This window comes from Acartia tonsa, chromosome 8, assembly GCF_053477335.1.
Source record: "Acartia tonsa isolate MP-2025a chromosome 8, ASM5347733v1, whole genome shotgun sequence".
NCBI lineage: Eukaryota > Metazoa > Arthropoda > Copepoda > Calanoida > Acartiidae > Acartia > Acartia tonsa.
The window spans coordinates 26,656,201-26,683,156 of NC_137267.1; the positions used below are offsets into that span (position 1 = coordinate 26,656,201).

The 26,956-nt window shown below is 34.1% G+C and overlaps 1 protein-coding gene across 3 annotated transcripts; it reads right to left on the bottom strand.

Annotated features, from left to right (window-relative positions):
* Positions 1–9,826: 9,826 nt before the first annotated feature.
* LOC145326402 (uncharacterized) lies at positions 9,827–26,883 on the bottom strand. Of its 3 annotated transcripts, none has more exons than XM_080169740.1 (18): positions 26,729–26,883; positions 26,276–26,330; positions 25,601–25,670; positions 25,099–25,209; positions 24,616–24,699; positions 24,205–24,303; positions 23,711–23,812; positions 23,306–23,388; positions 22,676–22,724; positions 21,865–22,012; positions 21,246–21,529; positions 17,474–17,584; positions 16,716–16,844; positions 16,356–16,426; positions 15,988–16,093; positions 14,931–15,273; positions 14,103–14,771; positions 9,827–9,878 (listed from the first exon to the last, which is right to left on the bottom strand). In XM_080169740.1, the coding sequence occupies exons 1-16, from the start codon at positions 26,764–26,766 to the stop codon at positions 15,203–15,205; spliced, it is 1,611 nt and encodes a 536-aa protein (XP_080025866.1). In that variant the 5' UTR covers positions 26,767–26,883; the 3' UTR covers positions 9,827–9,878; positions 14,103–14,771; positions 14,931–15,202. The 3 variants fall into 3 exon arrangements, with proteins under 3 accessions (XP_080025866.1, XP_080025865.1, XP_080025864.1); XM_080169739.1 differs by having other exon boundaries at positions 14,103–14,623; positions 14,743–15,273; XM_080169738.1 differs by having other exon boundaries at positions 14,103–15,273.
* Between the last annotated feature and the right edge of the window lie 73 nt (positions 26,884–26,956).

Genomic DNA, 26,956 nt, shown 5'->3' on the forward strand with positions numbered 1-26,956 from the left:
CCATTAAACAAAGGAAGAAGCCATTCTTTAAAGGTTGATTTATTCAAGGTGACAAAAATTAGTTTTATGTTTGTGGAATTTCATGTTTGTTTGCTTTGAAGTAGAAGGTTTCAATGTGCATTGTTTCATTTCAATTTCACTACAGCGAACAACTACATTTTAGAACATTTTTTTCTGTAAATTAAACTTTCATTATCAAAAAACTAACTTGTTTTTCAACTATATTTTGGTCAATCTTTATTATAAAAAAAAATATTCTGGCTTTAAAATAGGATTTGAAACTAAAAATGACATACTCAGACTGGCAAGAGTGTACGTTTTGTACGTTACGCATCGAATCTGAGTATGTTCTGGACGTTATATTGAGATGTGTACGTAACGTATTTTATATTTTGTATTTTTGTACGTTTTACGTTTTTTTTAAGAATAAGAATCAAATATTAGTAGAAAAGTAATTTGTATGTTTTGTACGAAATTTTTTGCAAAAACAATAGGTGTATTATATCAAATAAATTCAATAATATCTTCAATTATCATAGAACAAAAATATGTAGGTAAATTATGCATGTATGTTATTAGAACTTACAGATTAAATTTATGGATTTGAAATATATGTCCTATAGATTTAGTTTAAACTATTGAACAGAAAGAGATATGCAGTTGACTAAATTCAATTTTAAATGCATTTCATGCAACTACCCCTTTAATAGATTTTACGATAATTTTTTTCAAATTCTTTATATACTTGGGTAAATTTTTGGAGATATCATATGGTGCTCAGTTTAGGATTAAGAAGTCTTATTTTTGGTATCTTCAGTTTTTAAAGAATAAGAATCAAATATAAGTATAAAAGTATTTGTATATTTATTTGTATTTGTACAAAAAATATTACAAAAATAGTATATTATCTATAATACAAAGTAGAATGATGTTTGTCCGTCTACTTGTCCGTCTGTATATCAGAAGCTTAATACCTATCTCATTAAACACTGAACCTATTGGGCTCTACTCTTCATGGAATATACCTAATAGTCCTGTGATGGTGTTTTGCTATTTTCTTTGGGGGAGGGACACTTAAAGCTTTTTACTTTCTACTAGGATTAGAGGCTTCGCCCCTAGCCTCTAGAGGCTTCGTCCCCTCTTTTATAGAATCGTTTGTTGGAAATTTGTCAAAAAAAAAATATAAAAAAAGATTGTGATTATTTTTTTCATTTAGGCTTCGCCCCAGGGTGGGGTGGGGGTTCCCCCACCCCGCTGATTTGTATTAGTTTACAAAAATAAATTGAGGGGTGGTTGATTTTATTTGGGGAGGTGGGTTTCCCACACTCTAAGAAAATAGCCTAAAACTACCACAGGACCAGTAGATATATTCCCTGAAGATTAGAACCCAATCTGTTCAGCGGTTACCAAGATCGTAAGCTTTAGACAGACAAGCATTGATTTACTTTTATTTAGTATTTACTTGTATTAAAGACTAGTATTTTCTGAGATCTTTAGCAATAAACAAAATAACCCTATATCCTTATTATATGTATATCCTATAAATCCTTTTTTCTGTAGCGAAGAATCTCGCTAACTGCTGAACCGACATGATCTTTGTGAGATTGTAGGCTATTTTCTCTGTCCTTCCATATCCCTTCAAGAACCTGTATTCAAAATGGTAGAAAAATAGCCTAAAACCATCTCGGTAACTGTGTGAAGTAGGTATGAAAATCTTAAGCATCAGACAAAAAACTTACTACTTTATTTAATAGAATATACTTAGTACGTAATAACAGGATGTATGTCTCGTGTCAGTTTATTTTTACCAAAGGTTCTCGCTAACCGCTAAACCGACATGGTTCTCCTTTACAGGGTAGCTTCTCATAGGTCCTGGGAGAGGGTACAACCACCCTCCCAAGAGAAATTACTCTTAGAAAAAAATTACCACTATTCCCCTATTTTTTCTTTCTTTTTAAAATTGAAATCAGAAATGGGGGTGGTCTACTCCCCCCTCCCTCAATGAAAAATTTATTAGCGAAGCTACTCTATAATCACTTTGTCAGTCCGTTATGCTATCGGAGAAACGTGATTTTCTCGGCTCCTGTTTGACGGCTGAAATTTTCAGGGAATAAATAATTTCACATTCTACATATTTTCAAAAAGTTTCTTTAAGGTTTGTCTATTTGTTGCAGTGCTAGATCGATTCCTAGATGTATAGGTTTTTGTGATTTTCTCTACTCATATTCTAGATAGAGGGTTTTAATTTTCAGGGATTGTATTAGTTTTCATTCTTAATACTTCCACTAAATTTCATTGAGATTTGCTTATTTGTTGGGGGGCTGAATTTATTCCTAGATTTTCACGTTATTATATATTTTTAAAAGGTTTTGTGATTTATATAAATAAGTTAAATGCTTATTTTTTACGACACTACTCTATAGTTTGTATAGTTCCCAGATTTCCATCCATAACTTTTGAGCTTCGCTACTTAAGGATGTTGTCATCCTTGTTTTTTACTTTTTAAATAAAAAAATGGGTTTTTGAATTCAACTACCCCCCCCCCCTAATCAAGTTCCTCTAGAGGCCTCTAAGGGCGTAGTCGCTGGTTCTTATAATAGGATATACTTTGTACATAATAACAGGATGTCTGTTTGTTTGAACCAAAGAATCTCGCTAACCACGGAACCGATATGGTTCTCCTTAACAGGATAGCTTCTCATAGGTTTTTGGAAGTTTTATAACTATTTTGGGGAAGAGTATCACCATCCACCCTCCCAAGAGAAATTGACATTAGAAAAAAAACTACCTCCTCCCCCCAAAAATGAATTTTAATTGCTCACTGATTTTAAGTTAATTTTTTTCCAGATGTCTATAAATAACTTTTGAGCTTCGCTACTTATGTATGTTGTCATCCATGTTTTTTTATTGAATTCAACTTTCCCCTCCTCAAGTGCCCCTAGAGGCCTTTAGGAGCGTAGACGCTAGTTCTTTTAAATAGAGTAATAGGATATCTTGTGTCTGTCAGTTCGCTATGGTTCTCCTTTACAGGTAGCTGCTAGTAGACTTAAATGTATTGATAATAGGTAACTAGGAAATTATTTAACTTATTTTTATTAGGAATGTACGTTTTTTTTACGTTTTTTATGTACGTAACGTATTTTTTTGTGTACGTTATGTACGTTTTTTATTTTCAAAATTGGCTGGCCAGTCTGCATACTACACAACAAGCAAAGAAAGAATATACGACTTAAAGATACCTTGATGAAAAGAAAAGACAATTTATACATTTAGATAGTCCATATGACCCCATAGATTGTATATCTGAATGTTTTCAAAATTGTCTGCATGTAACTTGTTGTGTTGGTTTGTTTCACTAAGTCATTGTATTAATGATTTGTTAAAGTTTTATTTTAATGTTCACTACTCGTACAACCTGTAAAGAATGGCTTTTTCCTTTGTTTAATGGTATAGATTGTTCTTAACCTTTACCTTGTACCTATAGAAAACATCATTATTATAATTATATTTTTTTTAAATTTTTGTCAGTTTGAGCCAAACAAAGCGTTTGATAGAAATTTTTTACTTTTCTAAGATATTCCAGTACGGTTATCAAGAAAAAAAAGAAAAAAAAATTTCCCTATTGTTCTATTCAATAGGGAATACAAATATATAGAGCACCTTATCGTTCTACTACTATTTTTAGGCCTTATAACACACACCTTTACGGGATTTACTAGAAAATGACTTCCCTCTTGCTGGTATGTCGTGTGACGAGTCACCACATTCCCCCCCCCTTTATTTTTAATGCACATAAATTTTCAGCAGCAACTGTGCGGACAAACGGTCGGACACAATGATTTATAAAGCAGTCTCCAGAAAAAAAACCAACAAGTAAAATAAATAGAAAATAAATTTTGGGGGCCATTAAAAAAGTCATCATCTCAACTAAATTAAACCCTAAAAAACCTTAATCCTGAAATTTTTTTGGCATTTGCTTCATACTAGGTATAAATTAGTTTCAAAGAATTCCTACCTCAAATAATCTGAAACCCCAGCTACGAAAGAAACAGTTTCCATCTGGACGAGTTCGTCTAAAATAAAGTTTTGTTTCGAATTAAAAACTCCCTCCACTATGTTCTTTATGTTCGTTGTACAGAAAAAAACTTAGAGAAACTAAGTTATTTGCTTAATCATTCTGAATATTTTATTACCTATGTCTTGACAACTTAGTGTTCATAAGAATAGGCATAGGTTGGTATAAGATTTAGTCAAAGAATGATTTAAAGGAATGTTTATCAAATTAATCCCAGATCCTGATATCCTATAGAATTAGATATATCTTATTATTGTGAATTTGACAGCCTTATTGAATTTAAGGGGTGTGAAAATGACAATAAAACTGTGTTTACTGTTTAAGTTGTAGTTTTGACAATAGATAAAAACTATTGCCAAAAATACAACAAAAAAACAAAATTGACAAAAACACTTTGACTATATTTTTGTTAGCGGTAGAAGTGACATCAACCACTTTTTAAGGGGGTATATAATCAATGTGTAACAAAGTATAACAGAAAAACTAACCTGACATTAGAATAAGACTTGGTGATCTGTTTCAACTTGTCTGAATAAACGGGGTCATTGCTGAATGAATTCTGTAGGTTACTAAAATCTTCCAGTGACGTCACTAGCTTGCTGTTCTCAGCTAAGACAAAAAAACATTCTTAAAGGAATTCATATAAAGACGATGAAGATTTTGTCCAATAAAAGTAAAGCGATTGAAAGTCACCATATAAATATGTATCAAAAGTAGTTTAAGAAGTTTCTGTTACAGAAAGATGGAAATTGGTAACTTAAAAATAAGATTAGGAATGAAGTAAATTGTTTAGGTACAATTTGCACATTTTTTTATTTTCCACAATAAGTAGGTACTAATAAAGAGAGAGGAAGGTTTCTGGTATATTCCGTAAAGGTGTGTGATTGAAGGCTTAAAAATAGTAGTAGAATGAAAATAATCTCTAAACAGGGGTGTATATTCTGCACAAGATTTATTTTTTTTCCCTTCTACAAATTTTTTTATTTTTTTTCCCCCCCTAGTTTTTTCTCACCAAGTAGGGGCGAAAATGGAAAAATATTTAAAGAACTCTATAATTTATTTGTTTTATCCCTCCTACCACACATTTTTTTTAGTTTTTTTTACCAAGGAGGGGGGAGAAATAGAAAAAATGTTTTCAGTTTTCTTAATTTTTACATTTTTTTTCCCTCAAACCACTTATTTTTTATTTCCCCCCCTGTCTCTAAATATGTGTATTCTTCATTGAATAGAACAATAGAGTAAAAAGGGGGGGGGGGCGAAAGTGACACTTTTTGAAACCAAAACTAAAAGTCAACAAAGGAACTCAACTAAAAAAAGAGTTACAGGTCTGAGATTTTGCATGGCAGTTGCTTTATAGGGGTAAAATATGGAACTGTGAAGAAACGGCGGCGCAATCGCCGAAAACCGCCGTTTCCCGCCAAAATTTTTTTGCCTTTTCTCGGCGGTTTTCGGCGGTTGCGACGCCGTTTCTTCACAGTTCCATATTGTACCCCTATAAAGCAACTGCCATGCAAAATGTCAGACCTGTAACTCTTTTTTTAGTTGAGTTCCTTTGACTTTTAGTTTTGGTTTCAAAAAGTGTCACTTTCGCCCTCCCCCTTTTTTTTTAGGTTAACTATACCTGAAAATTGTTAAAAAAAACACGAAATTTTCATCAAACGCTTTGATTAAGTCAAGGTGACAAAAAATAACAAAATTTACAATTATAAAAAAAATTCTATAGGTTCAAGGTAAAGGTTAAGAACAATCAATACCATTAAACAAAGAAACAAGCCATTCTTTATAGGTTGTACGAACATTGAACAATAATACAATGACTTAGTGAAACAAACCAACACAACAAGTTACATACAGACAATTTACAAAACATTCAGATATACAATCTATATAAGGTAAGAGATTCAAAGTGGAGGCTTTATGTGAATAGCTTTTTTAGTGTTTAATTTTTTAGTTTCTTTTTTATTTTTTAATTTTAATTTATTCCAAGATTTATTTGTATTCTAAGATACTCTTTACCTTACATTGAGGACGAGATGCATCTTCATATAAAGATATGGTTTTCAACCATGGTTTTCTTAACTGATATTGAATATACACTGCTGATTTATTTGTAATCATTCCTATTGATTAATGTACGTTTGCTATTTAAACTTTAAAAAACCATAATTGAATAAATAATAGATATTCTTTAAGGTTTAATCCCCTTGCTTATTTAGTTAAAATCTTGCTTTAAAACATTTGGTCTGGATATTCTTTTAATTTCAATATGAAATCTGCAAATTGTTATTTAGTTCAGTTATGTTAAAAAAGTTTTCTTAAATCAGGTTGATATTTTTAAAAATAAGCTCAAAGCTCATATTTTTAGTGTTTTGGTGGGTATTTTGCCGTAATAGCTCCTATAAGGAAAGTCCCCAAATGATTTCTGCGAATAGTTACTTAGTTTGGTTATGTTAAGAAAGTACTTTAAAAAATCAGGTTGATATCTTTAAAAATAAGCCCAAAACTCATATTTTTAGTGTATTTGGAGGTCCTTTGCTCCACAAGCCCCTAGAAAGGAGGTCCCAAAATGAAATGTGTAATGTTTATCTAGTTCAGTTATTTTTAAAAAGTTGTCTTAAAAAGAATCAGGTTGATACTTTTAAAAATAAGCTCAGAACTCATATTTTTAGTTTTTGGGGGTCTTTTGCCCCACAAGCCCCTAGATGGAAAGTCCCAAAATGAAATCTGTAACGGTTACTTAGTTTGATTATGTTCAAAGTTTTTAATCTCTAAAAATAAGCTCAGAACTCATATTTTTATTGTTTTGGGGGTCTTTTGCCCCACTAGCCTCTAGAAGGAAAGTCCCAAAATGCAATCTGTATGTAGAGGTTACTGAGTTTGGTTATGTTAAAAAAGTTTTCTTTAAAAAATCAGGTTGATATCTTTAAAATAAGCTAAGAACTAATATTTTATTGTTTTTGGGGGGTCTTTTGCTCCACTAGCCCCTAGAAGGAAAGTCCCAAAATGAAATGTAGTTGTTGGCTTGTAAGATTCTAATCTGAACTTTTTTAGATGAACCACAGTTGTCTGGACAGAACATGTGGAAATTTCAAAGCTATCAAATTGACGAGGACCAACCAGCATTAAGTAATTGAAGAATATATGTGGATGTTGATAGAGATTGATGTAAACCGATGGATATGAGATGTTCATTAAGTCAAAGCAACCAAAATATAAGTCATGGAATGTTGAAGGAATCTACAGAACTTGCAAGATATCTATATTCTTCAATAATCCATCATGCCACCCTTTGTGTTTTGAATCATTATATCTTTCTCTTTATTCAAGTCTTTAACTTCCAATTTATTGATTTTTATTCCTATTATTAAATTCGTCAAATGCTTTGCTAAATTCAAACCTACATAAACAGCAAAAAATAGATAAATATAAAAAAAAAGTACAAAATACAATTTTTTTATCAAATGTTTTTCCCATGTCAAACTAGCATTAATAATAATGATAAATAAACTGTTCCCACCTTGCCAGAGGAACTGATGAGATATTAAAATGTTTTCTTATGTCTAAAAAGAATTAATTGTACAAATAATCTGTTCCCACCTTGCCAGAGGAACTAATGAGATAAATAAATTCAAATGTAATTCCATGTCTGAAAGGCAATTAGCAGAGTTTTAAAAAAAGTTTTATCTTTCAGACTATTTTAACCAGTAATAATGTTAATAATTCATACATAAATAAGGTGGCTTTAACAGGTATATAAGCTTTTATATGGACGTCTATGAGGTACATTTAGTTAAAGGAGTTAAAATAAATGGCAACTTTTTATTGGGCTTAGTTATATGAGAATTCTGCATAAAGTGATAAAAAGAAACCTGCATAATAATCTACAAAATTATAGTCTTTTAAGAAGTAAATATTTCAACATACATTAATCTTACTTTCTTCAGCTCTTAACTGAGTAACTTCAACATCTAACAGCAACCTTTTTAGGTTGATGAGATCAGCCAAACCTTAAAGTCCATTGCCAGCTGAGAGTTCATCTAGTTGCTGAATAAATAGTGGAAAACTAACTACTACAGATCTGTGGAGCCTGTCTGATCCAAATAGTGTGAGAGCTACTGTGGAGCTTAAGCCTACACTATAGCTGCCAAAGGTATAATTTCCTTACAATTTATTTGAACCAATAAGATTCCATCAATGATTCCTCAATGTTCTAAATGTAATTGGAAATGTGAATGAGTCCTGTGGCCACCACAATTATAAATAAGACCTTCCATAGCCGCCTCATAATAGTGTTGACTATGTCCTGTGGCCAGAGATAGGACAATTGATAATAATTAAGCAAAATCAAGAGCCTTAACCAACAGATATCAAAACTAATAAATTAAGAAGATCAAAGTGGAAGATTCACCAACCACAACAACGCCAATGTGGGATATTGAACAGTACTAGTCATAATCCGGGTGTTCCTGAAAACAGAAACAGCATACCTGCAATGTAAGTTTTTATTCATCCTTGAAACTAAGCCCATTTGCCGAACTTCTTACAGTGAAAATAGGACTTTTAATAAGCTTATATACATTTTATATTTTATTAACCTTCTTTTATCTTTATTTTATTTCTACAATAATAGTTACTGTTAAAGCCTTCGTCTATTGTATATAAATATACTGTTGTAATAAATATTGGTCTCTTAAAAATTTTACCTAAACTTTTAACTTAACTTCATTTGAATCAAATTTTTAATTCACAATACCAAAAATAATTCTCCTTTTTTATTTTAGGTAATTTTTTACCGTAAAAGAACCAATGAGAGAATTTGAATTATGAGTAATGAATACATATGCTTTAAGACTGAAAATGAAATGAAGACGCTGTCAGACTAGGAACAGACAGCACCTGAGGGTTGGATTGGCTGAAGCATAAGGTACTTGCCATCCGCCACATGGCTGGTCTTTTGCCTAACAAGCCTCTAGAAGGAAAGTCCCAAAAATGAAATCTGTAAAGGTTACTGAGTTCGGTTATGTTAAAAAAGTTTTCTTTAAAAAAATTCAGGTTGATATCTTTTAAAGTAAGCTCAGAACTCATATCTTTAGTTCAGTTATGTTGAAAAAGTTTTAATAAAACAAAACAGGTTGATATATTCAAATATAAGCACAGAACTAATATTTTTAGTTTTGGAGGTCTTTTGCCCAACTAGCCTCTAAAATGAAAGTCCCAAAATGAAATCTGTTATGGTTACTGAGTTTGGTTAAGTTAAAAAAGTTTTCTTACAATAAATCAGGTTGATATCTTTAAACAAAGGCTCAGAACTCATATTTTTAGTGTTTTGGGGGGTCTTTTGCTCCAAGGTTTATATCTTTGAAAATAAGCTCAGAACTAATATTATTGTTTTTTGGTCTTTTGCTCCACTAGCCCCTAGACGGAAAGTCTCCAAATGAAATGTAGTTGTTGGCTGTATTGAAATTGAAATAAACAATGCACATTGAAACCTTCTACTTCAAAGCAAACAAACATGAAATTCCACAAACATAAACTAATTTTTGTCACCTTGACCTAATCAAAGCATTTGATGAAATGTTCAGGTATGGTTAACTTTAAAAAAAAAATTTCTCTATTTTTCTGTTCAATAAGAAATACACATATTTATAGGATACTATCGTTCTACTACTATTTTAAGCCTTAGAACACACACTTTTATGGAATGTCTGTGGCAATATTTTATCTCCATTTTAAATATCTATTGAATAGTACCTATTTCAGCTGCGATAGATTCTTGTTGCTTCATTGTAAGTTCATCTTGGTTCTTAATAAGATATTCTTTTTTAGTCTATTTTTTCAATTAAAATATAAGTTTTAATTTTATATTGGTATTCTTCTCTCTTTATGTGCTTGATTTTTAAGATTTCTGAAAAAAAAACGTCCAGGGCCAAAATACGAAAATATTTTAAAATATACCTACCTATTATACATATAGAAAGCTATTTTTAAGGTAAGGGCATAATTAAGAAGTCCTGGAAGCTAGTGATAGGCTTTGAAATATATCAACTAGAACAGTCAATACCATTTCGATATACCAAATCAATCTACTTCATTTTACAAGGCAAGGAGGGGTTACTTATGATGGATGCTATGTTGGTCATGTCTACGCCGTGCATCCACCTCTACTACAGCAGCAATACCATCAGCAGCAGCAGCAGAGCCAAGAACCAACGCACACAATCTCCCACCCTTCAAGAGAGATCATCAACATCAAAACCGGTTTTTCACTAAATCCGACAATGAGGCACATTCCTCAGCTAAACAGAGTTTTTAATTTGGTTGACAAAGAATAAGACAACACCAGCCTGTCTTATTCGGCTCCTACTAATCAGAGCTGGCATTGAACAAAACCCAGGTCCTACTTGGTTCTGCTCACTATGTAACAAACAACTTTCACCAGTTTCTGTCGAATGTTCCATCTGCTTAAAATGGCTCCATGTCAAATGCTCCGGCCTTAAATCATCAAATGAACGGAGAAAATACAAGACCTGGACTGGACCATGCTGCACAGGATTCATCCATACCAAATCCTCACCCCCTCCCCCTAAACTTTCACCCCCAAAATTTTCACCCCCTAAAAAATCTCAAAAACCCCCAAATAGGCGGAATCCCCCCCGCCCCCCTTCTTCCCCCCCAACCCCCGCCCCAACATACTCCCCAACAGAGGAATATAAATGGCATCCAGAATAAACTCGATGAACTTCTTCACCATATGGAGAATAGCAAGATCCTCATCGCTGCAATACAAGAAACGAAGCTTACACGTCTTTCAAAAGAGAGGAAAACACCCAACTACACATTTGTTAGACAAGATCGTGGTAGAGACAAAGGAGGAGGGCAAGCTTTCTTAATTCACAAAGAAGTTAGTTTTAACCTTGAGAAAACACCTGCGAGACTTGCCCAAGACCCATACTTGGAATCTATGACCATCTCCATACCAAGCAAGGACTCACCACTCTACATTAGAAATGTGTACATTCCTCCACAAAGCAGCTGCGCAAGCGGCTACGCCCCCCCTCTCAACGACCTTTTCACAGGCCTTGGTGACTCCTACTATATTCTTGGAGATATGAATGCCCACAACATTCTTTGGCATTCTGACGCCACCAATGACACTAAAGGGGAAGAACTGGCTGATGCTGTATCCAATCAAGACGCTGCCATCATAAATCTTGATATGCCCAGCAGAGTCACCAGTACAGCATCAACTGCTCCTGATGTAAGCATAGCTTCTTCTAATCTTATTCCTGTTACAAATTGGAAAGTCGAGAACAAGATGAGCTCCGACCACCAGCCCATCACTATAAGTCTGACAGCTGAACTTACTAAATCTAACTCCAAACATCAAACCTTCATAAATTTCTCCAAAGCTGACTGGCCTAAATTCACCTCCTTCACTGAAAGCATTTTCTCTAAAGCAAGACCAGTCAGAGATGTCCACAAAGCTGAAAAATTTTTCCGCAAAACCCTCCAAAAAGCTTCCAAAAAATACATTCCTGCAGGCAGAATCCCTCAGACATTTAATGCCCTACCTACAGAAGCTGCTAGACTTATAAACCAGCGTGATGAAATCAAGAAAGCTAATCCAGCTGACAACAGATTGTCTGATTTAAACAAACAAATCAACAAGACAATAAACGAACACCGTAAAAAGAAATGGATTGAACACCTTTCCACTTGTCAGCCCGGTTCCAAGAAACTCTGGACGACCATCAAGAGTCTTGGCAACCAGCCTCAACAACCCAGCAACCAAGGTATTAGCTTCAACGATAAAACCTATTCCCACGCTAAGAAGATTGCTGACCAATTTAACAGGCAATATACACCAGAATCCAAGAAGAAACCTAACCAAGCTCTGCGACGAATTTTAAGATCCCTGAAAAAGAAATCTAAACATCAACAGATTATCTTCACTCCAGAGCAGACGTTAGCAGCAATCAAGAAGGCCAAGAATTCTAAAGCTCTTGGCCCAGATGATCTTTCACCTGTCACCTTAAAACATCTTGGACCGAATGCCATCAATTTTCTTACCGAGATTTTTAACAAATGCATGAAAGATTCAATCATCCCAAGCATCTGGAAAACGGCCAAGATCATTCCTCTACTGAAACCTGGCAAACAATCCAACCTCGGACCGAGCTACAGACCAGTATCGCTACTGTCTCCAGCCATCAAGATCCTTGAAGCTCTGCTCCTCCCATATGTCACGGAGGCCGTCCAACTTGCCGACCACCAACATGGTTTCAGGAAAGGAAGATCCACATGTACTGCTCTATATTCCATCATAGACCACGTACATAAAGGATTAAACAGGAAGAAACCATCACATAGAACCGTGTCAGTTGCCATAGACCTGTCCAGGGCATTTGACACAGTTGACCACCAGCTCCTTCTTGATGATATAAACCAGCTCCATCTCAACGACTACATCAAGAGGTTCCTATGTGCATATCTCAGAGGCAGGCAGACCTATGTTGTGTTTAGAAACTCTAGATGCAAATATAGGAAGGTAAAACAGGGTGTCCCGCAAGGTGGCGTCCTGTCTCCAGTCCTGTTTAATCTCTACATGGCCTCCATGCCGCAACCTCCAGGGGACATAAAACTTGTCTCCTACGCAGATGACAGCAACATACTCAATTCTGGCCCGGTAATTGAACCAATTGTCAAAGAGCTCAACTCTTATCTTAATGTCCTGGACACCTGGTTCAAGAGCCGCAACTTGTTTATCTCTCCATCCAAGTCCTCAGCCACAGTTTTTACAACCTTCTCCAATGAAGTAAGTATGGAACTAGGAGTTGAAATTGCTGGAGAGAAAGTTCCAACAGTGAAGAAACCAAAAATCCTTGGGATCACTTTCGATGGCCTCCTCTCCTTCAGAGAACACACCAAGAACCTTAAATCCAACATACAGTCACGAAACAACATCCTCAAAGCCCTGACTGGTACATCTTGGGGGAAGGAGAAGGAAGTCATTGTCAACACCTACAAGGCAACAGGACAATCCCTGCTCAACTACTGTTGCCCTATCTGGACACCTGCCCTTAGTAAAACCTCCTGGGAAGACCTCCAGACAGCCCAGAATACTGCTCTCAGAGTAGCCACAGGCTGTCACATGATGTCAGACACTGACCACCTTCACTCAGAAACTAAGGTAATGCAGGTGCGCCAACATTGTGAAATGTTGAGCAAACAGTTTCTACTTGCAACGCAGAAATCGGGACACCCGAACAAGGTGGACCTAAATTCTCCCCCACCACCTAGGCAGATGAAACAAACCTTAAAGTCAAAATTTGGCAAGGAAGTCAAGAATATTTCTAGACCTAACCTGCCAGAGGCTGACTACAAGTCCAGGCTGAAAGTCATTCACACTAAATCCGTGAAGGACCTAATCAGCAGCACCACCAACAAGGTCTTAAATGCCCGCCCACCAGAGATCAGTAAAACTGAACGCGACCTCCCCAGAGCCACCAGATCAACTCTGGCACAACTGAGATCTGGATACAGTACTTATCTTAATAGTTACAAGGCCCGCATAGATAAGACTGGTTCCACAATGGATAAATGCCCTAACTGTGACAGTTCCCACACAACATCACATTTATTCAACTGTCGACAAAACCCAACCAGCCTCACAGCCAAGGATTTGTGGAAAAACCCGGTGAAAACTGCCAGATTTCTGAATCTGGCAACAGATGTTGATGATCACGGATAGAAGGGTCAGGGCTAAAAGAAGAAGAAGTTACTTATGATTAAATAATCCTAAAACATTTTGTGTCCTGCAGCTTAAGGTGTAATTTTACATATAAGTTTCGAGAAAGATTTTTTCCTAATCCCAGCTATTAAATTGTTACCTGTCTTAGTCTCACTGGTCTGGCTGTTACCTCCCTCTTCAGAACTATTATTATTATTATTATTACCTGTTTATCCATAGTCTCACTGGTCTGGCTGTTACCTCCCTCTTCAGAACTATTATTATTATTATTATTACCTGTTTATCCATAGTCTCACTGGTCTGGCTGTTACCTCCCTCTTCAGAACCGCCTCCATTACCCCCACCCCCACAATCAATCTCATCTCCAGCCATTTTTACTATTATTCTAAACATTTCATACATAGCTTTTTTGAAGAACAAATAACATATATATTATTATATTAGTAAATACATATACCTTTTAGGTGATTTTTAAGAGAAAAGAAAAGGTTTTAATATACTAGAAATGAGGATAAGATTTTCAAAAAATTAGCAAGAAATAACAGTATATAAAAAGAATTTATAATAACTAATTTCTATTGATTGTTTTCTTTTTGGGTAGCTTTAATTTTTTAAATGATGAAGGCACATAGATTTAAATACATAATATTTTCAATACATTTTTTTTACATTATTATAATTAATTTGATATAATATTTTTCAAAGCGCATTTAAAATTTTGATTTCCACTAAGCGTATTATTTCACATTAAGGTACAATGGATTAGATGCATAACAGTAGACGCAGGTTTTTTATTTCTAATAATCAATCAACTTAGAAAAAAAAAATTTTGCCCCTAACATTCTAGCCAAAGAAATAAAAAAGCGAATGCTATAACCCTATATCATAATCTAAACAGAACTTCTAAATTGATTACTAGAATTTATAATATTTAAGCCAATTCAACTGATGGTTATATTCAAAGGTTCTTAAAACTAAAAAACAAACAGGGCAAATAAATCTACGAAAAGTTAAGTTTTTCTTTATACAATCATTTTAAAAATATAAGCAAAATCTCGTTTTAAACTTTGTCTATTAGGAATGTTTAATAACTGTTTTAAAAACCTTTTTTCCATACACAGAAAATATGACGTAAAGGGATAGTTCCACGAAGTGCATTTAAAGAGTTAAGGTACTTGGAGTAGTGAACTTTTATGTCTTAGTAGAATATATTAGGCATTGGATAGATATGATTATATGTAAAAGAATTTTTAACTTTGACCTGACCGAATATGCCTAATATATTCTACCAAGACATATAATATAAAAGTTCGCTACTCCAAGTACCTTAACTCTTTAAATGCACTTCGTGGAATTATCCCTTTTAAATTTATTTTTTATGTATTTTTAACAGTAGAATGGAGTGGCTTGAGAACTCTGACATTTCTTGATAGCCCAAGTCTCATACCTAAATTAAATTAGTTGTTACTTTTTCTCAAGTTTAATACGACAAGTTGTTAAAGTTCACATACAGTGGAAATGTGCCTTTTTTGTTAACCAATAAAAGCAAATAGTAAACCTAATGAAAAAGAATAAGACAGCAGTACCGAGATTAAATTGAATTTGATAGATGCTCTTGCTCATATTGAAAGAGAAACTGAAAGATTCAGATATTTGTTTCAATTAAGCTTCCTATTTATTTGAAGAATTTGTAGATTCTTATGGTTCTTGTTTTTATTTTTAAAGCTCATTACCAATCTAACAAATGATTTTTATCATAAGGAAAAAGAAATTCTAAGAACAAAATTATACTGGATCCTTGTCTGTTTCTGTTCTGTTCTATAAGTAGGCCCCTAGAGGCACTTGAGGAGTGAGGGGTTGTATTCGATAGCCCAATTCTTTAATTTAGATTTAAAAACAAAATTTTTTGAGGGGGAGGGGCGAGCAACCTCGATTTTTATTGTAGTGTTAAAAAAATATTTTGGTTGGTGTTAATTTTTTTTTAGTGGCGGTTTCTCTTGGTAGGGTGGTGTAATTTTCCTCCAAAATAGCTATAAACCTTCCCAGGCCCTATGATAAGCTACCCTGTAAAGGAGAACCATATCGAGATCCTTCGTCATAAACAGACAGTCAGACAGACAAACAAACAGACATCCTGTTACTTTATTATAAGAATATTTACCGGCAGCAGGAGAAATGCCAATGGCAGGGCTTGACAGCTTACTTCCAGTCAACGAGGTGCTGCCACCTCCAATCTTAGCTGGTGGCGTCCAGGTAGGAATTTTTACCTATAACAATTTTTTTTATAAAATCTAGTTGATTGATTGATTAGTTTCTTAGGGATGGACCTAAGTCGTAGTGGAGTAGGTTGAGAAACTACAGGAAAGTTTTTTTTTGTAAAGATCTCACACACCACGAAACCAAGTAGTTGGTCCACATATGTCCCGGGATGGTCTTATAATAATTTATTTCTAGAGGACAAGTCTTTGGATATTATCAGGCTATTTTTCTGCCCAGTTTACCAGATTTAATAGAATAGCTAGAACTAACCTTAGTAAATGAAGCCGCAGCACCAAGTGTAGGTTTTGATTTATTCAAGCCTGGCGTTACTGGACTTCCACCTTTAAATAAATAAATTTTTGTAAAGATTAACAATACTAAATCTTATCAATAAAGGGGGGAAGTAGATTGTGCTAAAATTACGTTAAGGTTTTGAATTTTAAGTTAAAAACAGTAGTAGAACGATAAAAATTAACACAACCTACCTCTACCTTACTCAAATTTTCAGTACTTACTATTAAATCTAAAACTACTCAACTACAAAATATTATGTTATGTTGAGAAAACCATAAACCTAACAAACAACATTTACATTTCTAAAATTTAAATCTTTTAAAAAGAAACTATTACCTAAACTTGGAGATTTGGTTGTAGTACTTGATAATGGTGACAATGCTGACAGTTTAGGTGATGACTTTGTTAATCCTCCTAATTTAGGTGTTATCAAGGCTGAAGCTGCAGGCGTATTTCTACTCGAACCTGCAAATAAATAATTTTTTATGGGTTGAAATTAGCACTTTTTAAAATCTCTGCACTGTGATTGTTCTTTTTTTCTTAGATTGTTTTAATTTTTAAAATGATATATAATAATCTATTTTACAAAGAAAACTGTCAAAATCTAAAAAAATTCAACTGGACTACTTATATATAAATAAATATACTTATTTTATTTTAATTTCATCTGTGATACTAATTTTGGTAGGTATTATAAGGAGAAGAAGTCATGTAGTTCAATTACCACACAAATTTCAAGTAGGGCTCAAGTTCCATGAAAGAAAGGCCTTGAAGATTAGTTTAAGACAAGGAGGGTAAATTCGGGATTATATTTGAAAGTATGGAATCTAAATTAAATTATATGAACTTATTACAATCAGGGGCTGTGATTCAGCCAATTTATTCCATTTGAAATAGCCGAAAATTAAATATATTGTTGGAGTATAGAATTGGCGTAAAATTTGTATTTTGATGTAACTGAAGAGAAGTGGGTAAGAAGGGGGGGGGGAGGCGGGGTATAAGGGAAGAGGGATGTGGGGAAATTTTCACTTAGAATTGTTTTTAAGAATCACTTTCCCTTGTCCCTGGTTACAACTAAAAAAAACAATCTCTACCTGTTCCTACTTTGGGTGTAGTTATCTCTGATGTTCCCTTGCTCTTTACTACAGTCTCTTTTCTAGTAGTTTTAGGAGATTCCGTATCTGATATGGTCTCAGCTTTTTCATCTGAAATCAAAATTACCTTGTTGTCTTATTTTATACTTAATCGTTAAAATTGCAAGGCAAATTGTATATCATCTATCAAATAGCAGTCAAGCATTAAAAAGTATAAAAGTATCTGTCACCAATGGGTACATTGCCGCAAATTAAATAATTGCAGCAAACTTAAATCTTACAAAGATTATGACCAGACATCGTACACATGCTCCAGCTGTATACCTAACCTTCCTCCCCGCCCAATGCCTACAACATCACCTTCCTCCTCAACATCAACTAATACAACATCAACTTCTTCTACAACTACAACATCTTCTACGACTTCCTCCCTACCTACTCGACCTATCCTTCAAATTCACAACAGCGTTGCATATGAGTTACTTATCCTCCAATGGAACTGTAACGGAATCAAGAACAAACTTACTGAACTTACTCAATACCTCTTCAAACATCAACTGAAAATAGCCGTCATACAAGAATCGAAGCTCAACTGTAACTCTTCACCACCTGACATACCTAACTTCACCACTGTCAGAAAAGACAGACTTTCTGACAAAGGGGGTGGATTAATCATCTACATACATAAAACATTGCAGTTCCAAATGCTTCCAGATTTTCCATTTGACGGCCACACAGAATCACTAGGTATTCTGGTGGGAGACACTAATATCATTAATATATACATACCTCCCACCACAAGCTGTACTACAGGTTTCAAACCTAAAATCCAAGATTTTCTACCAGCAGGAGACTCTCTGGTCCTAGGCGATTTCAACGCCCATGACCCACTCTGGCACTCTAGTATCCAGGATACCAGAGGATCTGAGATTGCTGACACCATAGGAAACTCCTCCTATGGAGTGCTAAATGAAAATATGCCTACCAGACTACCATCTAATGGCACAGCAACATCGCCAGACATATCTCTGGCCTCAATATCCCTCATGAACAGCACAGAATGGAGTACCTCCACTAGTCTTGGATCTGACCACCTTCCCATCATAATTAAAATCAGTACAAAGATTAATCCAATCAAAAGTGATTTCAGAAATTTCATAAATTTTGAAAAAGCTGATTGGAATAAATTTACATCTATTACTGAAGAAGCGTTTGAAAACATACCTGACATTGATCCCAACACAGATACAATACACACAGCTGAAAGAAAGTTCAGAAAAATCATCAATAAAGCAGCCAAGAAAACCATCCCTGGCGGAAGAATAAAGGACATCATACCTGAAATTCCATCCTCAACAGCTGCTAAGATGAAACAAAGAGATGAGATAAGAACTAATGATCCACATTCACCTGAAATAGCCAGTCTCAATAGAGAAATCTATACAGAGATAAGTGAACATAGAAAAACAAAATGGCGAGATAAAATCAACGACATTAGTAAATCCTGCTCAACAAAACTATTTAAATTAATCAAAAATTTAAATGGTAAAGGAACAAGTTCACCAAATGAAGCCATCAAATTCAAAGGCAGATATCTCATATCATCTAAAGATATTGCCAATGGCTTCGTCAAACAATACACATCAGTTGTTCGACACATGAGCTCTAAAAACTCAAGAACTGTTTCCAAAAAGATCAAGAAAAACGAGCTTGATAATCCAATCTCTTTTACCTATCAAGACACAGATAAAGCCATCAAAGCATCTAAAGCTTCTAAAGCCGCTGGTCCAGATAATATATCCAACTTACATCTAAAACATTTAGGTCCAAATGGTATTTCATACCTAACCAAAATGTTCAATCTTTCAATATCTACCAGCACAATACCTGACATCTGGAAAAAATCCATCATCATCCCACTTTTAAAACCTGGTAAACCTGCTAATGTTTCAGATTCCTACAGACCTGTTTCCCTTCTTTGTCCTGCAATAAAAATCCTTGAACGTCTACTCCTACCTACCCTCACAGACAACCTTGAAGTTCCAGATTTCCAGCATGGCTTTAGAAAAAACCATTCTACAGTTTCTGCTTTAGATGAATTCAACGACCAAGTTGCTACAGGCTTTAATCAAAAAGCTTCAACAAGACCAGACAGGACAGTTTTACTCCAGATAGATCTCAGCAAAGCATTTGACATGGTTAACCACGACAAATTGCTCAAAGATTTAGACCAAACACATCTTCCTTCATGTCTAAAACGTTGGTTCTGTTGCTATCTCAAAGGACGACAGTCCAGAGTTAACTTTCGAAACCAACTGTCTAAACACAAGAACAACAGATCTGGAGTACCACAAGGGGCAGTAACATCCCCTATACTGTTCAATTTTTACCTCAGACATCTTCCAAAACCCCCCAAGAACATCCAAATAGTTCAATATGCTGACGATATCAGTATATATGCTACAGGCAAGCCAATAACTGGTCTGGCAGATGCCATCAGCCAGTACATCCCGGGGGTTCTGGCATTTCTGGAAGAACGAGAACTACAAGTATCTCCAACTAAATCTACAGTAACATTGTTCACCCCAGACACCAAGGAGTTTAAAGAACACCCAGAAATAAAGATGAAAGATACCATTGTTCCCCATGAACCTACACCAAAGTTACTAGGTGTCACGTTTGACACAATGTATACTTTTTCACACCATGTGAAAAACATTACCAACTCTGCCAAGACCAAAATAAATCTTATGAAATCTCTGGCTGGTTCTACCTGGGGGCAAGATGTTGAAACTCTTGCTATAACCTACAAATCCATCTGCCGTAGTGTATTAGAGTATGCTGCTCCAATATGGAGCCCCATTATATCAGATACAAGTTGGCTTAAGCTCCAGACCACCCAAAACCAGGCTCTCAGAGTTATAACTGGCAACCTGGCAATGGCCTCTGAGCAACACTTGCACAGAGAAGCCAAAATCATCCCCATCAAGGACCACTGCAGGATGATCACATGCCAATTTCTCCTCTCTAACCACGTCACAGATCACCCAGGTTTCAGACTTACAACCAAAACCCTTCCTCCCCGCAATCTGAAACCCACACTCCAACATTACAGGAAAGATATTGACCATCTTCTCCCTGTAAATAAGGATAATTTAAAGGCCAAAACGAAAATTATCCATACTAGAGAAGTGCAGAAGGCCCTGGCACACTACCCCCCCAGTAAAGTCCTCAATGCCAACCCCCCTGAGGTGAACAAGGAGGAAGTCAACTTGCCCAGAATAACCAGATCCAGACTGTCCCAGTTACGTTCTGGTTACTGCAGAATGCTTAATTCCTATATGAGCAGAATTAAGCCTAACATAGACGACAATTGCCCATTATGCAACACAGCCCCACACAATACAAAACATCTGTTCAACTGCCCAAATAACCCCACAGACCTCAACATTTTATCTCTTTGGACCCAACCTAAACAGGCGGCAGAATTTTTATCACTTGACGAGGGCATTACCTGAACAGAAAATTCGAGACTGACAAGATGTAGCTCTGGAGGCTAATCAATCAATCAATAAAATATAGATGTCTTCTGCACTGGAAAAAGTGTACCTACGTAAATGTGAAAAAAAAATTCTTTTTAAGTTTAGCTTTATGTACCTTCCTCCAGAGTTCGTCTTAAAAAATACAATTAAAAAAAAATTATTTAAAGCCCAAAGCTAAATGATCTTAACCCTAAGTAATCATAAAGTAGCTGCAGTTTACATAAGTTTACCTGTAACTATTTTATCAGTTTTCTTCTTAATTGTAGTTTTTTTGTTCCCGGAATAAAAATCTTCATTTTCGGATTCAGAACCATTATCAGGTTCAGTTTCAACTTTTGCCTTTTTCGCTGGCGCATTTTTCGGTGTCTTTTTCTCCGCAGATTTTTTAGCGGCTGGACTTTTCTTTGTCTTTTTGGCGGGAGGTGTTTTTTTCTTTGACTTTTTTGCTGCTGGTTTGTATTCGTCTTCTGAAAAGTCATCTTCTTCCTCGCTTAATTCTTGTATATCATCGGCACTAGAAAAATATTATTATGCAAAGCTAAATATAGATGAGTTAAATATTATAAAGCTCACAAAGAACAAAGGAGAAAAAAACTGAAATCTAGAATATAATACACAAAACAATTTATAATTTTAGATAGACAAAAAAGATTTAAACTAAATCAATATATGCATCTAAAGCTCATATGGACGAACAAACAGACATACGATACACAACACAGTAATTTATAAAGTAGCTTCCTTCCTAATGAACTAAAACCTTTTAGTACAGAGAAGATCATTAAAATTCAGGTTTGAACCATTGATTTTAATTTTTTAAAACCTAATAGTGATTGAAGATAAACTCACCCAAAATCTTTATCCTCCCCATCCTCTGAATCAGATTCAATAGTCAGCTTTTTCTGTTTTCTCTGTCTCTTAAGTGGGGGTGAGTCATCAGCCCTAGTCTTTCTTGGAGGAGATATCTCATCGTCTGCTTCAACTATACTTTCCATGCCTGTTATATTTGATTGTAATGATAAAAAATAATACCTATTAAACTGTCCTATAAGCCAATCTTTTTTTAATAGTGTCTGATATTATGTTTCTTTACAATTTGCTAACCTAATTTTATTAATGTTAGAATTTATAAAAATTATATTTGTCTTCTAGAGCATATAAAAACATCAACATTTCTTCCCTTAATAGCCCAAAGAATCAGATAAGACCAAATTTTCTGTCAGCTAAATTTTTCGATCAATTGACCTATCCTTATATGCGGTTTATTCCAGTGTTTCGGTTCCGCATTGATTTTATGCGGATCCAGATCCTCCAAATTTGGTCAGTGCGGATCCGGATCCTTGACAATAAAAATAAAATCACCAAATTTTTCAAAAAATATTTATTCTTTAATTCGAAGTCAAAAATACTTTTAATTTTCAAGTCTGAACCTAAACCTTAAAGATTGGCTCTCATCAAGAGAATGTCTGATATTTTATATAAATTTAGGTAGATTTTTCCATTTTTTCCGCATTTTTGAGTCCAAGAATCCGGATCCGAAACTCTGATTTATTCACTTAATATTTGCAATACTTTTTCTTCATTAGTCATAACACAAGACTGGAGATAAAAAGGAAAGGATTAAAATAATTTTAAGAATATGAAATAATAAGTAAATTACCTTTATTCCTAGATTCTTTGTCTACCCTTCCTTCATCAGTTTTATGAACCTGTATTTAAAAAATAAACGTCAAAAAAATATTCTTATGGATACTTCAGAATAAATACCTAAATTAAGTAAAATATTAAATGTTTGTCAAGATTTTTCTGCTTACATACAGAAAAAAAACAAATACTAAAGAACGATGCAAAATATTATTGAATGGTAAATTCAGCGTTTCGGAGCCGGAGCCGGGAGCAGCAACATTTTTGGTGGAGCCGGAGCCGTATTTAATTTTCGTTAAAAACGGCTCCGGCTCCAGATTAGCTAAACTGATTTTTTAAAGTAATATTATAATTTGGCAACGGTCTATTTCCATATAATAAACTGAAAAACTATTGTTACTTAACAAACACACAACCTTCTACTTTTATATAGCTTTAATCAAATAAAAGCAAAATATTTTATATTATTTATTTTATCAAATTCAATAATGAACAAAAATTGATATATTAATTTTAAGGTAGGAGCCGGAGCCGTATTTCCAGATACGGCTCCGCGGAGCCGCATCAAAATTAAACGGCTCCGACACGCTGGGTAAATTCAATAGGTAACATTCCGAGAGATTCAAAAAAGAAAAAAAATTCTTGCCTGTGCTTCCACAACAATTTGTTTACTTGACATAGTTTCATCATCTGTGGATGTATTCAGGGTCTTCTTATTCTTGCTTACATCTATAATAATACGAAGAAAGAATATGGCTGGTTGGATTATATTGTGTTTAAAACGGACATAAAAGGATTTTTGCTGTTTTTATGTTTATGTGCCTTAATTAGTTGTTTAGTGATGAGAATGATCTCGTAAACAGGTGACAAAAGTTCATGAACTATAAATAATAAAAGGGACGTTTTTAATATAAAGTAATATAATCTGATAAATCTGAATTTTATGACCTCTAGTAGCATATACTCTAATGACGTTGTACAACTTCTCTGGTAGGAGGGAGGGAGTCAGTGATAAGAATGAAATAATGTTTAACTCATAACCAACCTTTACCTGGGTTAACTATCCAAACATCTTTCTTAATATTTCTAGCTTCACATTTCTTTACTGGTGTTTTTGTTCCTTGTTCCATAGCGGATACACCTTCATCATTAACTAGACAATCTGAACATTTAAACAGGGATCTCTAGAGGGATAAGACAATGGCCGATAAATTAATGTACATTGCTTTTATAATACGCAAAATTACCTAATCTGTAGATTACAATTAGTGGTGGAAACGTTTAGACATCCAACCTAATAAACTAACCAATGAAAATTCAATTTTTAGCCCCAAAAAAAAATTAAGCCAACGAATAAGAAAACCTTGAGTTCTCTGTGCTCAACTATAGGCACTAAGGGGAAACCAACAAACTCTTTGCTAGAGAAATAAAACACCTTAATCATAAAACACAGACAAATACTTTATTCAATTTGAATAGAAAGAAAAATTAAGATATTAATAAAGAATAAAACAATTGTTTGAAATAAATGTTTAATGTTCTTTCCTGGTAAATAATCTCCATTGCCAACAGCCTGCATTTCTTTCTCACTAAGAGCAGCTGATATTACGTTTGTAGTAACAATGTTCTCCTTATTCTGCTCGTCTAAAATATTATTTTAATTTCCTACGATTTCGAACATTTTTCTTCTTTTTTTAGAGGATTTTGAATAAATTATGGATTATAGTTAAAGGAAAAAAGGACTTTCAGCTTGAATTATAGAATAAAATAAAGCATTAGTATTTTAATTAGCAACAAATAATACCTATACAATTTTGCCGTATTAATGATGATATAATAATTTAAAATCCACAGAAAATATTACAAGTGTTTAACTTTTGTTGTATGTATAAAAAGCAGCAATCCTCCTAATTGAGAAGTCCATTACAGAAAAGCTGTTCTACAAGTATTGCTTACCGTCCGTAAGGGTGAGATCATTGATGTCTATTGTATCAGCAGATGAGGGATTGTGATATTTCTTTTCTGTAGTTACGATTTCAACTAAAATAAATATAATTAAGAAGCGTAAAAATAACTGATGATGGAAATATATCTAACATTTAAAATTTAAAAAAATCCAATGCTTAGTTTCAAACATAATTTTTAGGGAGGTTACGGTAATCTAAACCCAAGTCTATCAAGAAAATAACCTAAAAGAGTCGAACATAAAGACCTGCAGAGAAAGTGGACAATGGGCTGTTTATTACACTATTCCCCAAGGTCTTGTAATAAAGTTTTCTTATTCGTTTACTTAAAAACTTTGGGGACTTTAGTGAATTTTTAATGGTTGGTTTATTAAGTGTTCAAACGTTACAACCACTAATTTTACGTTACAGAAGGCGTAATTTTGAGTTTCATAGTTGGGGATCCCTGCCAGTCATGTCATGAAGAACTGTATACCTGATGACACAGTATCATCTGCTGACATCCTGATGGCCTCTTCCAGCTCTCTCTGGAACCTGAGCTCCTCTGCGCTAACTCGGGTTTTTCTTCCCTCGGCTTTGAGTGCATCTGAATGACAATTTTGCCCTTTTAAATTTAATGACAGATTTCATGAGTAGAATCTATTTTGAAAGATGCTTAAAGTTATGGAATTATCAATTTCTATTGTTTTTGTATTACTAATTAACCTTATGTAATATCATGGGTCCTAGGACAAACGCAGGAGTGACAAACGTCAGAGTGGACACAAAACCTTTTTTTTAAACCATCTTATTGGTTTTAAAATACCTAACCCCTGATAGTGGCACATTCGCAATCCAAATAAGAGCTTACACTTGACTAATGATTACTTAACCCTGATCCAATTAGGAGTGACATAATCTAATTTACCCTGCAAACCAGTAGCAACTTAAATGACTATTTTTTAGCAGCAATGTTTTACTAATATTAGGTTTCATACCTTGTGTTGCTTGAGTAGAGGTATACACAACAACGTCTTTGCTTTTCTTTTTCAGCTTAGATGGTTTAGGCTAAAAGTAATATCATCTATGCTTATAAAAGTCTTAATTCAATATCAAGAAAGATAAAATTAAAGAGAATCACTGCTCTGTCGAACTGAACGAAAACATTTATAAGAGTTTAATCTTAAAAAAAACATTATTATGAAAATGTTAGATAAACAATACAGCTCTAAATATAATCCGGTCAGATAGTTGTTTAGATAAACACAGAGAAATAAATAAAACTCACAGCAAGATACTGAATCATTAACTAGTAGTAGTAAGACAGACGCATTATATTTAGATTGATAAATTGAATTTTCGTCAGAATCATTAAGATAAACAGATAGACGGACAGATACAACAGACAGTTATGAAGATGTACAATACATAGACAGGTGTTGGATCAGAGAAAACACTGTCAGAATCATAATAATTAACGGATAGACAAACAGACGGACAGGCAGTTGGACAGATAGGTGTTGATTAGAGAAATCATGAAGATTATCAGATAAGATAAATTAAATAGACGGACAGATAAGACAGACAGACAGGTGTTGAATCAGAGAATACACCGTCAGAATCATGAAGATTAACAGACAGACAGATAGTTAGACAAATGGATGGACAGGTACCTGAGCAGGTGTTGGATCAGAGAAATCATCGTCAGAATCATCAAGATAAACAGACCTGTAAAAAGACAGCTGAAATTCCTTGAACAGCATAATTTACCACGAATTTTAATTGCAATTCATTGCAATGATTTTTGTTTGCGTTTTGCTCCTAAAGGTCAAACAAAATGGATTATATACCATCCAGAAAAAATGCCAATCTCTCCCTACCCATAATATAAGAGGTTTTCTACGAGAAAACAAAGATATTAAAGGTAAAGATATTTTTAAAGTAAAGAATACCTTTAAGAAATATTATTGAAATATTTTCTTCCCACGACGACCACCCACCATTTTTAGTTTTAAAAAGCAGTTAGCGAGATCCTTCAGTACAGGCAAACACAGATCCTGTTACTTTTATACACGGATTTATTACAATTATACTTTTATTAGGAAAAAATGTTTTTTAAATCTTACTTTCTGTTTCTTTTTCTGCTTTTTGCTGCATCAGCCATTTTTTCACATGCTCTTCTAAAATAAAAACAATTGCTTTAGGTATAAATTTTCATTTTATACATTTGTACATGACTTAAACAAATATTCTACCAAAAACCCTTTTTTAAAAAACATCAGATAACATAAGAATCTAAAAAAATCAAAACTTTTTTTTCTTTTTTAAGAAAATATATCATGATCCTAAAAAAA